The 14,871-nt window shown below is 44.8% G+C and overlaps 1 protein-coding gene across 1 annotated transcript; it reads left to right on the top strand.

The window, feature by feature from the left end:
* The first annotated feature begins 2,060 nt into the window (after positions 1 to 2,060).
* NR2E3 (nuclear receptor subfamily 2 group E member 3) lies at positions 2,061 to 11,879 on the top strand. The gene is made up of 8 exons (XM_066636146.1): positions 2,061 to 2,118; positions 4,152 to 4,302; positions 5,327 to 5,430; positions 6,464 to 6,730; positions 7,977 to 8,158; positions 9,088 to 9,328; positions 10,299 to 10,404; positions 11,747 to 11,879. The coding sequence occupies exons 1-8, from the start codon at positions 2,061 to 2,063 to the stop codon at positions 11,877 to 11,879; spliced, it is 1,242 nt and encodes a 413-aa protein (XP_066492243.1).
* The last annotated feature ends 2,992 nt before the right edge of the window (positions 11,880 to 14,871 follow it).

Here is a 14,871-nt window from a genome sequence, read left to right as displayed (position 1 = left end):
CCTGCTCAGCCATGAAACTTCCTGGGTGACCTCGAGTCAGTCACTATCTCCCAGCTTATCCTACCTCACAGGGTTGTTGTGAGGACAAAAAGAGAGAAGGAACTATGTACACCCCCGTGAGCTCCTTGGAGGAAGGCTGGTAAAAAAAGGTAATAAATAAGTAACAAATTCTAGCATTGTTAACATTTTAGAATGTGTGTCAAAGGCTCGTCCTCATTCCTCAGCCAGAATGCTGGAGCAAATTTACTTCTAGCAGAAACAATTGAGTTGAATGCTGTCTGCATTTTTTTTCTCTTAGGTAAAATGACTATGGACTTACCTTTCCATGCAACTAAAGTGCCCAGAATAGCCCTACAGGAGGGCAGCTTTCCTCCTTTCCTCTCCCCATGACTTCAATTCTGAGTCATCTTGTCACTGACTCATTCCTAGGTGTTAGCCTTTTTTTATCTCAGATTACTGAATTATTTTGTGTCCTCTTGGACATACTGTATACAAACATACAAAGCTGCTTTATACTGAGTCAGATCTTCAGTCCATCCAGGTCAATATTATCTACATGGACTGGCAGCAGCTCTCCAGGGTTTTCAGATATAGATCTTTCTTATCCTCTCTGGGTCTAGCTGTACCCAGGGATGGCAGGGATAGGACTTGGGGACTTACTGTATACACACATAATCTGGTGGGTATTTACCCCTTTATTTGAAAGTGTGTGTGCCTAACTTCTGTTGGGTGTCACATTCTAAGGCTGGCGAGAGAATCCCAGCTGTAAGGGAATAGTCACATCTTTGTGTTAAATGTCTGACCTCCATCAGACGACACTTTAGGCAGTGTGATAGCTTCATTCACAGTGTAATCAAGATAGCGGTGCAGTGGATTGAGTGACAGGGTTGGACGTCAAATCTCCATTCAGCTATGAAGCTCACTAGATGAGCTTCAGCCAGTCTCTGCTCTTACTCTAACCTACATTATAGGGATGTTGTGATGGGACAAATCCCATCCTACACTCCTTGGAATAAAGGTGGGATACAAATAAGATAAAATAAATGCATTTATTGCACCATATGACAGAGTTTCCAGCATATGATCTATGCTACAGTTCCAGTTTAGCCCAATCCCTAGAAGTTCTGCAGATCAATCAACAATGCAGAAAATAATGAAGAGCCTCACTCCATTGTGCTCCCCCAGCCCCAATAATTTTCTTGGCTCTTCAGGCTCCACCTTTTCCTTCATCAATAATCCAGGCCCTCCTCATTCACCCGTGTGAAAAATTACCCCATACAATATTCAGGTCTGATTAGCAGCTGCCCTTATACATTGGCTCTCTTGTTCCCTTCCCAAAATGTTTGCTATCGGGTCTCAGTGCAAAAGCAAAAGTTGATGATGTTGGGGTCAGGGCAGAGGTAGATCAAATGTCTTGACAACACAACCTGCCTTCATCTCTGGCATCCCAGCTGATGGCTGAACAAATGAGCTGTAATCATCTCCCCAGCCAGCAGCCCCGAGACAGCAGAGCATGGAGGTAGTTTTGTTAAGCTGATGTGGACAGAAGGGTGCAAAGAGATTTGGTGTCACTGGGGTTTTGTTGACAGCATCCTGGCACCCTCCACAGCTCATGAATGAGTCTCTGCACCTTTTTTAGTTCTTCATTGTGTGGCTGATGGTTCCACCTTTGAAGAGAGACTAAAGATTAAGAGGATGACAAATGGGCATCTGCTTACACAGCGTTAAGAGCTAATCTTCCGGACTACACGACAGGAGCCTCGAAGAGCACAGATTCTCATGTGGGTGTGTGTGTGTACACAAAGATACACAAACATACACGCAACCACCTCAGAGGCCCTTTGGAAGAGCCAGGCTCTGCGTGGTCTCCAGGGCAGTTGGGAGGCTTGCAGGAACAGAGACAGAGCTTCTTCCATGGGAAACCCTCCTTGCCTGGGTTGAAGGGATTCCCGTTACTTACCCAGCAGCTGTCTTCTCCGCAGTTGGGCCTCTGGCTCTACACCTGAGGAAGAGGATAGTAACGTCACAAGACACCTTGTCCTTACCGATCAACCACCAGCATGGCTACTTCCCCTACAGAGTCTGTGATGAGCAAAGGAATGGAGGGTAGTCAGGCAGGTAAGTGGCATTCTTGGATCCTCTTCCCTTTCCTCTCTGTCCCAGCCCTTGAGACTTTCCTCACAACAGACCCTGCGGCAATTGGCCAGGATACCAAAGTAGCAAGGGTGCTATGGGAAGGAATCTGATTGATGACTGGGGTGAGGTGCTGGAGTTGTGGAGCACTTGGGCTCCTGGTTCAGAGTCAGACCCACCATGCTATAGAGAGCTTCACCCATGTGTACAAATGGCAAGCTGGAGCGAGTGAGTCCCCTTCAAGTACGGAATGTGGCAGAGAGCGAAGGGGACACGTTCAGCCACATTTAGATCCTTTGCATGCAGAATCTACAGCTTTGCATATAGTACACTGTCCTTAGTATTCAAGGTCAGTTAGTGGCCTGGGCAGAAAAAGCTTCCCACGTTAACTTGCAAGGGTGAAACATGGTTCTATATCCCAGTGCTGTTTCCCATTCTACGAGTAGCTTTTAAAGGTCAGGGGCACCTAGAGAAGAGCCTCAGACAGAGACTTGAGTGCAAGGCTGTTGAATTGTCAGGAACTTTGATTGTATCCCTTCAAGCTTAAATCAAGATAATAGTTTCTGGTCACACTACATGAGTTAACAAACCTTCCTAGCTGTGCTACACTATTGCCAGTGGCCATTGCTGTGAATTATCACCATCCTCATCTTATATAAATTTCAGTTTTATGTAAAATTGTTGAATATTATACTTCTTGCATTTCATGGACATTTGACCTCACAGTTTACATTCCACCCCCTACACTCAGGTCTCCCTACTAAGTGAAGATCACACTTTGTGCATCTGAAAAAGTGAACTGCGGTCCATTGTAGCTGAAGTTATAATAAATGTGTTAGTTTTTGAAATGTTAAAAGGACTTTTTGTAGTTTTAAGTTAGCGACTTAAGCCCAATTCTATGCATATCTACTCAGAAGTAAGAACCATTATAGTCAGTGGGGCTTACTCCCAAATAAGTGTGGATAGGGCTGCAGCCTCAATTGGTCAAGTGCAGGAGGGCAGGACAAAAAGAGGACAGGCAGAACTTCATATTGTGGACATTTCCCAAAGTTTCTCGACTTGCGATCCTTGAGGAACAAGCCTTCAGCCAGGACCGAAGAAGCAAATTGTATGATGCAAATTAGCTGAGGAGCCAAATTTCTTTATTATTCTATTTTTTAAATTGAAACGGGATTGTTTTTCTGATCATTTGGATTACTTTTTAGTTTTTTAATTATTCTATCAAAACATTTTAAACAAACTCATATACAACCTCCCAAAAATCCATCAATCCAGCATAGCTGGTGAATGCCGCTTAATGCTGCCATGGTTGGTCGGTTGGCAACCTTCAGTCTCGAAAGACTATGGTATATAAGCCTACAGGACCCAGTATTCCCAGGCAGTCTCCCATCCAAGTACTAACCAGGCCTGTCCCTGCTTAGCTTCCAAGATCAGGCATCTGCTGCCATGGGGCTTTCTGCAAAACTTAGTGTTTTGCACCTCCTTAGCTACACCACTACATCCATCTATGCAGTGAAATAAAGCAAAGCATAATTACAGAAAAGAGCAGTAGTACCACCAACAAACAACAACAAGGCTTAAGAGTCAGAAAAGGTCCAGGTTTAAGAGTCAGAAAAGGTCAAAAGAAAGCCAGTCACATTGAGCAGTCACATTTTGTCTTGGTATTGTAGAATTCCAATATTCTGTCCATAAACAGATCCCAGTTCCTTTGAAGTGCTGTTGTTGTCCAAATTCTTCCTTCCTGGAATTACTAATAAATAGTAACATGACATTTTAAATGTTCTTTCCCCTTAAGTCTACTGAAGGCATTTGAAAAGTTCTCCATCCTTTTTCAAAAAGGACTAGCGCAGCTGTCTGCACAGCAAACGCCGTCATCCTATGTGCTTTTCTAACATACCTTTGCAACTATCCTAATTATTCTATTGCATACAGAACTTCCTAAAGCAAACACAAAAGCAGAAGGGTAAGAATCCCCTCTTCCTCCTGCTCCTGATAGCTTCCCTTTCTGTTCTTCACAGGGCTCAGTCTGCCTCCAGGTAAAGCCGGCAGTCCAACATTATTGTGCAAAGTATGTGGGGACACTAGCAGTGGGAAGCACTATGGCATCTATGCCTGCAACGGCTGCAGTGGATTCTTCAAGCGCAGCGTACGCCGGAAGCTCATCTACAGGTAGGGTTGCCAGTTTTGAACTTAGCAAAGCATGAATATGGGGAGCTGCTGCATTATGAATCAGATCGTGGGTTCATCCCAATCAGTGCCGTCCGCACTGACTGGCAGCATCCTCCAGGGTCTGAGGCAGGACTTGTTCTCTGACCTGCCCGGAGAAAATTGTCAAGGACTGAACCTGGGACTGTGTTACACACCTCTTTGCCTTGCCCTGATCAGTGGGAGCCCAATTATGCAAAAGAGCAAATAGATACAGTGCTAAATTTTCACACAGACACAAGCAATATCATTCAGCTTTTCCAACAGGCTGTGCAATGAATTGGAAGTCAAATAGGATGCCAACAACTACAAAACATTACTATGCAGTAATGGCAAAATGCAGTATTACTATGAAAATGTATGAAAATGTACATGAAAAGGTACTATGAAAATTACTAGAAAATGCAGTATTACTATGGCAAAACTGACAGCATATGGAAGTGTAAGAGAAGGGTGACAGAAGTACAATAGATTTAAGCAAAACTGAACTAGCTTTATTATTTACTGGCAAAATAAATCGTGCTTCTCAACTGATGCCTAGCATGTTCTGAACATGTGTGATGTATAAAGGAAGACACTTAGAATTATGAAACTGATTTTTATTTTGTGCTTTGGTAATTGAATTATTAATTTTTTTAAAAAATTACAGAGGCCTCCTCAAGGTAGGGGAACATTTGTTCCTATAGCTTGGGGCTGCATTGCGGCTGCAACTGTGTTGGAAAGTTGGATAGGATTGGGCCCTTAGAGCCCAATCCTATCCAACTTTCCAGTCCTGGTGTAGCCAGTGGGCTGCATCCTGTGGTGAGAGGGGAATTATGGAGGCCTCCACAAGGTAAGGGAACATTTGTTCCTTTACCTTGGGGCTGCATTGCAGTTGTGCCGGTGTTGGAAAGTTGGATAGGATTGGGTCCTTAATCATTTTTCCAGGAACTACAACTGTCTGTTGGGCAACTCTCTGCTACTTAACACTGTGCTGTTCCCTTGACAGATGCCAGGCTGGCACAGGAATTTGTCCCGTGGACAAAGCACATCGGAACCAGTGCCAGGCCTGCCGGCTGAAGAAATGCCTTCAGGCTGGTATGAACAAAGATGGTGAGTGCAGACCTGGGCTTAGGGAAAGGCTCAAGCAAACATACACCAGCAGGTATAAGCAGAAGGTAGTTGCTGTACTATGCACCTGCAATGACCTCAGAATTGGTTTCTGCTTCAGGTGGGGGTCCACTGTGATCACAAATTGGGCCCAGCCTTGAGGCTCCAATTTGGGCTGAAATGTAAAAACAGCATTATTATGCAGTCATGGCAAAAGTGATAACATATGAAAGAGTAAAAGAAGGGTGGCAGAAGTACAACAGATTTGTACTGATCAAATTTGGACTACCCATTTCATACAGAGGGCAAAAGGTAGCATTCATGGTACCTGCTGAGGGTCAGAAGTGACATCATTAAGCAGATAATGGCCAGAAATAAGCACTTTGTAGTCATGAAGGTAGTCATGATCTGCAAATGACAAAAGAGAGAATGTGCAAATCTTGTTCATATTTTCAAGATATAAGAGCCTAATTATCAAGCTGCGGGAGCCCAATTATAACAGGGGCCAGATAAATTGCTTCTGGGGGGGCACATTCAGCCCCCAGGCCTTAGGTTTGACACTAGATATTTAAAAATAAAGATTTCCTTTCCTCACTTTGTCATTTGAGGATGCTGGTGTGGCAAGCTGGTGGACGCTGCCAATAACACAGTTCTGAATAGCATGGGATGGTGGTGGGAAGAGGCAGAAAAATAGAAACATATGCAACTACCTTAGATAATTAGTTCATCTTTTAAAAATATACAGCACCATCAGCATCCAAGATGCATTATGCAGAACAAGGGGACAGATCCCTAGAATTCCAGTCTAGATATCAGCAAGCTCAGTGCTGAGCTACTCCAGAGCAGCGGCTCTCTAGTACCCCAGGCAGAAGTCTTGCCTATCATCTGCTACCTGATCCTTTCACAGGAGAAGCCAGAGATTGAAACTGGTCCTTTCTACATGCAGTGTACATCCTCAACAACTGAGCTATGGCCCCTACCTCTGGGGGTCCCATCCATTTGCTTCATGGCTAACCTCCGACTTGTTCTTCTCCAGCTGTACAGAACGAACGCCAGCCTCGCAGCACAGCTCAAGTGCGACTTGATGCTATTGACCTGGACCCTGAGCGGCAACCAGAGCACCTGGCTACAACACGAGATGCACCCCCACTAGCCTGCCCATCCCTCCAGAGCCACAGAGGCCCTGCCTCCTGCTCTGGGACTGGAGGCCCAAGGCCCAAGCCCTCAACTCCTCCTAGCAACCACCGCTTCATGGCCAGCCTGATGACAGCTGAGACCTGTGCCAAGTTAGAGCCAGAGGATGGTAGGTGGTTTCAAGACTGGGACTCCTGAAGCTGGGGGAGGGGTGGTATGTGTGTGGCAGCAGGATGGGGTGGAGAGGGGACTAGTCTGCTACCATAGCCCCAAGGGTCCCTAGCAGACTTTTGAAGCCATTACCTTACAGGGCTGCCAGGTTCCCAAACTTCTGCAAGTCAACACTACCCTTGGTATACAGAGTGGCAAAGGCAGGCTTTGGATGGGCTGCACTGGTTTTAACCAAGCCTGTGGAACTGTCCTCTGCTGCCCCCTCCTGAGTATCACCAGAACTACATTGATCATGCTGCCTTCTCTTGGCCTTGACCTGTTGGCTGCACAAACAATGAGAAAGAGCTAAAAGAGACTGGCTGAGTGCTCAGGTTCTTTTGCCACAGATCAGTACTGGAAGGAAAGGAGAGGAACTGCACTGCAGCATGCAACAGAAAATCTTTTGTGTAGGCGTGGAATGCTTCTCACCACTGAGCAAGTGGAAGTGAGGCATTGCACAGCATGTCAAACGTGGCCTGCGAAGACCTGGCTTCTGACCCCCTCTCCACCCACTCTCTCCTGCCCAGAGATTATCTCAGAGATTTAGTATGAAGATAAAGTGCAACAGTGAGTAGGCAGAAATCCATGTATACCACACTTAGTTTCTGCAAGGAATATCCTCTTTGAGTCTGGCCAAAGGCCCTCTGGTTCCTGAAATGGCAGCCCAAATGCCACTGCTCCTCCTTGCCTGGTACCTTCCTTCACAATATGCCAACCCCTTTCCTGGCAGCTGCCCATGACAGTTGCTACTACTATTACTGCTCCTCGTCCTCGAATCCTTTCTAGATTCAGACTGGAAAGGGGAAATATGAAGGAAAAGGAAGCCTACTACTCTCCACCCCCTTCTTCCTTTTGGAAGCCATGGAGCAGGACAGATAGGTAGCAGCTGGTCCCCACTAATCTAGGCAAGCATCTCACAGTCCAGTGCTATGCAAATCCTCAGAAGTAAGTCTCATCGAGTTCAATGGGGCTTATTCCCAGCTAAGTTCCAGCTATAGGAGGGCAGCCTCCGTCAACCTCAGTTCAGGGGGACCCTCTTTTTCAGGATATGTCCTCTTCTTTAGCCTCATATCCTGGAAAACAACTTAACTGTCCTCCTTTTGCCTGTGAGCAGGCCCTTGCAGGCAGCGCATAGCATTAATAAATTATATGTAATAAATTATAGGCAGATTTCAATTTAATATTCTCCATTCTCCTTTCCACAGCTGATGAGAACATTGATGTAACAGGGAATGAGCCAGAGCGTCCGGTGGGCGAGACTCAAGTGTCCCCTTACCCACCCACCAGCCTCGAGAGTGTCTATGAAACCTCTGCTAGACTCCTCTTCATGGCTGTCAAGTGGGCAAAGAACCTACCTGTCTTTTCAAACCTGCCCTTTCGAGACCAGGTGAGTCCTTGCATGAGGTCTAACTACTTATTTTTCACATTTTTATACCATCCTTCATCCATTGAGCTCAGGGGGTTTACCTGTTCTTCCCTTCCTTTCATCCTCACAACAGGCCTGTGAGGTAGGCGAGGGTGAGAGATAGTGACTGGCCCAATGTCACCCAAGAAGCTTTATGGCTGAGTGGGGATTCAGACATGGACCTTTCAGGTATAAGTCCAACTCCCAAACTACTGCATCACCCTGGCTCTCTACTACTACTTCACCTGGGGTTAAAGGGGGTAGAGACGCACAACTGAGAAGATGACTGGCTTTGCTATGAACATATAAACCTTCAACTGAGAACATTAGTCCACCTAGACGCGCATGGAGGTTCACCATTTCAGGCTGCACGGTTTTATCTTTCAATCCAACCATCTCAAAGTTGCTCTGGGCAGCTGCTTCAAACCAGAAATCTAGGTACAGAGCCTGCTGGGGTGATGGGCAGTGGAAGTGGCTGCCCAGAGCAACTTTGTGAGATGACTGAAAGACAAGACAGTGCAGCAATTAATAGAAAGCTCCACCGCTTGTGATGGGAAAAGCTGTTTGCAGGCACCAGATCCCTGATGGCTAAGATTTGGTACCTGCTAAGTCTTAGCTGAATATACACTGGGTAGTAATGACTACAAAGCAGGAGTCTTTCTCAGACCTACCTAGAGATGTCAAGGATTAAACCTGGGATCTTCTACACACAAAGCAGAAACATTATGACAGAGCTACTGGTCCTTCCTCTAGATCTCTGCCTGTATTTTGAGCTAACCCAGTAATCTAGGATGGAATCTGATGCTTATGTCGTGGTACCTGCAGGTGTTAGTGAAGGATGAGCAGACATCCTATGACAGCAGATGTTTTCCCAAAATTACAGGATCCCATAACTGTCTTGATCTTTGCAGGTGATCTTACTGGAGGAAGCCTGGAGCGAACTGTTCTTGCTTTGTGCCATTCAGTGGTCTTTGCCCCTGGAGAGCTGCCCACTTCTCTCCGTGTCAGAGTTGGCCCCCACGCTCAATGGAAAGCTCATGTCTGCTGGAATAGATGTGCGGGCCCTGCAAGAAATAATTGCTCGCTTCAAAGCGCTGGCTGTGGATCCCACAGAGTTTGCTTGCATGAAAGCCATCATACTCTTCAAGCCAGGTGAGTTGGTTTGGAGGAAGAGGGGCATTCGGTTACAACATGAACTGTTCAAAGTTTGAGCTAATTAAAAAATTCTGCAACCTACTTTATGCTAATTAAGCATAACTTCTTAGTTTGCATGGTTTGGTAATTTTTGCCATCTAGTTTTACTAACTATAGGGAGGGGAAAGGAACAATGCAAGGCACTGGAACTCTACGGCTTAACCACAGGGAATCTTCGTAGCCCTAGCTTCAGCAGACATGACTCATACAGCTTTAGAAAAAATGTTTGGACCAGAGGCTGGAAACCTGCTTCTCCCTCAAATGGAACTCTAAACACCTGTATTGGTCTGGGACATCTCTCCACCTCCACCAGACCCTACAAGAATCTTCCAAAGGCAAATCTTCCTTATCAATCAGTGACAGGAATGTATGTGTAATTTGGGCTGTTACGCAATGGTAGATCATGGCACAAGCCATTCTTGTACTTCCCCCACTTTCTTCTAGGGCAGGGGTCTCCAAACCCCGGCCGAGGTCCAGATGCGGCCTGCAGTAAGCCTCTTTCTGGCCTGTGGCCAACCTCTTGTCCCCTGAAAGCCTCTGGCCCACTCAATGGAACATGACCAGAACTGTGCTCTGATTGTGTCTGGAGGGTGTTCCGAGGGCCAGAGAGGCTGAATGAATCAGCCCATTCATTCATTTATTCACTCATCTAAGTTCCATCTCAAATTTATTTATTTAAATTTTATATTTAAATTTTTTTTCTGGCCCTTCACACCACGCCAGATATTCGATGCAGCCCTCTGGCCAAAATGTTTGAAAATCCCTGCTCTAGGGCATTCATACCGCACTGCCTAGGTCTCCCTTCCTGACACAGGTCCATTGTGATGGTTCAGTGGTGGGCCAAACTGTGGCTTCTTCCATATTGCCTGTAAAGCAGCCATCAGCCTAGTAAATCTAATTGTAAACTACTTAATCTTTATTTTTGCAGAGACACGAGGCCTGAAGGATCCGGAACAAGTGGAGAATTTGCAGGATCAGTCCCAGGTGATGCTGGGACAACATAATCAGATACACTATCCCAGCCAGCCTGTCAGGTACATGTACTAGGGCCGTCTTATCAAGGGCTCTCTTCCCATTCTCCTTTCTGAATACTTTCATTACAGGTTGAGTCTCATTATTCGAGTGGGCTTCCTTCCCAGAACTCATCTGGATGAGAAAAAATGCACTAAAGCAAATCAATTTAAAAAACAAAGTCCCCTTGCTCTGGTGCTTTAAAAACAGCGTTGCTGACCTTTGTGATGTAAGATAACAGTCCTTAAGAAGACAATCCATCAATCAGTCCTCCTCCAAGTGCTTAGAAAGGCACTCCACTCAGCCCCTCCCTTCACCAATGCAAAGTGATCACCTTTCTTTCACGTGCTCAGGGGGAAGAGAGGGGTCACCTGGAGAGAGAAGGATTGATGGATTGTAAGCCAGCTGCCCTCTCTCTCATTAAGGAGGCTATTGTTAAAGGACTGTTCAGTTTTTTAAACTGGTTTTAAAGGGATGCATTTTTCCCCTTCTCCAGGGATCAGCACATTCCTTCTCATTTGCAGTGGCCATTTGTGTTGAGTCAAATCCGTGTGTAACAAGGTTGGACCTGTATTTGTATCCCTCACCTTTCTTCCATAATAGAAGGGTGCTGCTTAAGGTGATTTCCCATCAAGTCATTGACCAGACCTAAAGCTGACTACATCATGTGCTCTCAAACTATGCCTTAGGACCAACCCATTTTAAAAGCAACCCAGGTCCCTGAAGCATTTTATGGAACCCTTTCTTTGTTAAGCCATTTCTGCCCAATGTTGCATATATGCAACAAGGATTGAAAATGTACACCTGTGGAGCTGCACAGAAATTGGTTTCACATTTTCTGTCCCCTGGCAGGGAGCCTGTGTTTTTCAACAGCAGCAAGGCAGAAAGAAAAGCAACAGTTGAAGGTTATCATCCCATAGATATACAAACGCAGGCGCATATATCTTGCCAAAAAAAATGGCAAACCTGTTCAAGTAGCAGTTTGGAGATCCTGGAGCTGATTGCATTGGCTGAGATAGACCATTGGTTTGGCAGCACCCTCTCTCCTTATAGCCATGAACTCCAGCAAAAACAGGTTCCAAAGCATAGTCAGAGTGTACATGACAAAAGTATCTTGCAAAGCAGGTCCAGGTCTGGTCAGAGCTTGGGAAGCCCCTGCAAAACTACCAATTATATGATAGAAGAAAGGAGAGAAAGATCATTTTAAAACATCCACATATTAAAATAAATAAATTACCAGAGTCTCTGCAGGCCAAGAATGCACCAATACAGCACAGGCCTTTCCTCCTGGCTTCAGAACCAGGGTGGCTGGGTGAGGACTTGTTCTATAATCAGCCCCAACTCACATCTGCCTTCTCCTTCCAGGTTTGGAAAGCTGCTTCTGCTCCTACCCTCACTGAAGTTCATTTCTGCTGAACGCATTGAACTGCTGTTTTTCCGCCGAACCATTGGGAACACTCCCATGGAGAAGCTGCTTTGTGATATGTTCAAAAACTGACATGTCCCTTAAGCAGGAAGAGGAACAACAAAAGCCCTTCTAGGTTCCAAGCCAGCATTTCTGTTTCAAAACCTGACTCTGAAATGAACAAACAAGAGAGATAGGTAAACTTCCATATTCCCTCTGCTTACCTTTTGGACTTCGGTATGCATTAGGATAAACCCATAGTATCTAACTGCAATCCAGAGATATAAATAAGAAGGAAGTAACTGGATCCAAATATTGTGTGGTCATGAGCTGTGCATAACTGCTAAAACGAGAATTGCCTACACACCTCTCCAAGCTGGAAGCGTGTTCCTCTCCCAGACTGGGGGCGGGGAGAGAAAGAGGGCTGGGCATGAGTGTCAGAATGCACTTTGCACAAGCTCGAAAAGGAACAATTTCATATTCCAAAAGCTGACACCTGATCTTGTAAGCAGGTTCTGGAACTCCAAATAAGCTCCAATTTTAACCATCATCCACTCCATCATGCAGAAAAGTGCTCCAGCTAAAAAAGGTAAGAGGGGAAACCAGAGAGGGGTTTCCCAAGTTAAAAATATGCTTCTGTGACCCACCTGAAGTGAAAAGCCTGGGTGTGGGTAAATTTTGCACTGCCTTTCTAGAGATGAGCACTATGAACAAATGCAAAAACATTGCCTTGATTAGAAAATGCAGCCTAAGTGCCTCCTGCTACAGAGACAATGCATCTCTGCCTCCTTAGAAGATGAACTCAACTTTTGGAAGAGTCAAGGCACCTCACAGTATATAGAACTTAAACAGAAGGTAAACCCGAGTCATGTAGCTTGCCTTAAGCCCAGAAAAGACTAGATGGTGCAACTTTCCAGGCTCTGGCATGGAACCACTGCTGGACATGAACCTGGAAAGGGGACAATATCTGAACACAAAGGCATGGAACAGCTTGAATGAGGAATCCATTGTTTCCAGGATGGGGGGTGGATATGTTGCTGGCTGCAAGTCTGTATAAATAGCAATAAACTGAGAACTTGGGTAGTCTAAATTTTTGTCTTACTCAGTTGACTGCCTACATCTCTTTCACTCTCACCTGCAGCGGGAAGAAAACTGAAAGCCACTGAATGGCTCTCATTCCAAGCCTGGAACTCTCTCATGCACAGAGATCTAGCTCTGTCTGATGCATTCTGATTCTAGATTTGTTAGTGGATACTTGCTGTCTGGGGATAAGCAGTTCCTCTGGGCTGCTGCCCCTTTAAATCTAAATTAGGATAAGAGCATCTGACAAGGATAGAGACTGTACCTTTAACCATGTTCAGTAGATATAGCTCCAGTTTTGTCTACTTTCAGTCCTGCCTTCATTTCCCCTCTAGCCGAGTATGTATTCCAAACACTTGTGCAACGTTAAAGACACTAGAATCAGCACATAGAAACCTCCATTTATACATAGGCTTCCACTTAAATTGATCTCATGCTCACTAGTGCAGAAAGAATCACTACTTGACCTTTTAATCACTTCATTGAAAGAGTGAAATAAGTTTACACACTTCCTTTTTAATCCCCTTCAGGCTGCTCTTAGTCATTTTTGAGTTTATAATTGGTGCTTGTAACTTGCAAAGGGCCAGTATCTAGATACGTGTCTGAATGCAGAATTCCTTCTCAGCCTGTTGCTTTTAGGGCTTTTTTTGGTGGCGATGGGAAGGCAACCCACAGTTCTTCTCCCCAAGATAGTGGTTACTGGTCTCATCACTGTTCTGAGGAAGTCCCAAGACCTCCCTTCTCTGAAATTGTCCTGAAATGATTCCCATCTAAACTTTAGAAAAAGCAAAAATAGGAAAATCCATCTTTTTTCAAGTGGATGAGAAAATTCTAGACATCCTTCAATCCTAACTAATCCTGCCATTAAAGATTGAGTATGATGATTATAGAAAATGAGAAGCAAGTCCGGAGAAGTGCTTAGATCTCCACTTAGAGGCAATGGAAAATTTAAAGAGGCAACTTGGGGTCACCACCACCTGTGTCCGGCCAACCTCACAGACTTGCTGCAAGGATAAAATGAGATATACAGTATTAGTGGATAGTGACCTGAGTTCCAGAGAGAAAGGGACAATCCTGCCTGCATAAAGAGAATGTGTTACTCCATCTTTTCTTTTCTTTCCTGTAGCCTGGAACTCTTCCAAACAGTAATGTATATTTAATTGCTTCTGCATTTGGAAAATGAAAAAATACAAAATAACTCCAGGACTTATTGATAAAAGCCTACTAACAAGGAACACACACACACAAGGATAGACATATATCAAGTCTAAACTTACAATTTAGACTTGGTATAGAGATGTTTGAAAATGGTGTTATTTGCTTTACTCAGAAGCCCAATGTGTTCAGTAAGACTTAGGCTGTAATCCTATCTAACCAGAAAAACACACACCTCCATTGATTAAGTTTGCATTTTACCTCAAATGCCAACAGTTGTGGAAGATCTTCTGGTGCATTTTTGCTTGGCCATCATTTGCATAGCAGCATTTGAAACATGGAAGTTTGAATAGGCAACAGAGTTATATGACAGGCTGTCATAATTGAAAACTCAAATTGCCTCACATGTGGTATTACAACTAACCCCACTTTGTTGCTCTAAGCAAATCGAGATGTTTCAATGTCTCACACCCGGTGATCACAATTCAGATGGGAAAAGCTAGCACATTAGGGAGAAAGGATTCAGATCTGCATCTGATAATCTTTTAATTTTCATTTTAAAAAACAGGGAATTTTACTTTTTCTCTTCACAAGGAAGCATTAAAATTGTGATCCTTCTTTTACCTGAAGTGGAAAAGTCTCAGAGGCACCCCACCACATATGTGCTTCTGCTGACTCCTCCACCAGTCCTAATACCTCCCCCTGCAAAAGAACTGAAACTTTCACGCTAGCCTGTTCAGCACTTAGCAGTTTTCCACCCCACCCCAGTCCCCCAAATACCCAAAAGCCTTTCTCCAGATGGGTGGCGATGACCACTACCAAGTATGGAACACATCTGCCACTATCACTC

Source organism: Tiliqua scincoides, chromosome 8 (genome assembly GCF_035046505.1).
Source record: "Tiliqua scincoides isolate rTilSci1 chromosome 8, rTilSci1.hap2, whole genome shotgun sequence".
NCBI classification, from domain to species: domain Eukaryota; kingdom Metazoa; phylum Chordata; class Lepidosauria; order Squamata; family Scincidae; genus Tiliqua; species Tiliqua scincoides.
The sequence above is the reverse complement of the archived record's forward strand: the minus strand, read 5'-3'. Positions and strand labels throughout refer to the sequence as shown.

Bases quoted from the DNA above. Each gene is read 5' to 3' on its own strand.
- NR2E3 (XM_066636146.1), top strand. From the start codon at position 2,061: ATGGCTACTTCCCCTACAGAGTCTGTGATGAGCAAAGGAATGGAGGGT. The intron at 2,119-4,151 runs GTAAGTGGCATT...TGTTCTTCACAG, and splicing joins AATGGAGGGTAGTCAGGCAG to GGCTCAGTCTGCCTCCAGGT. The intron at 10,405-11,746 runs GTACATGTACTA...TTCTCCTTCCAG, and splicing joins TATCCCAGCCAGCCTGTCAG to GTTTGGAAAGCTGCTTCTGC.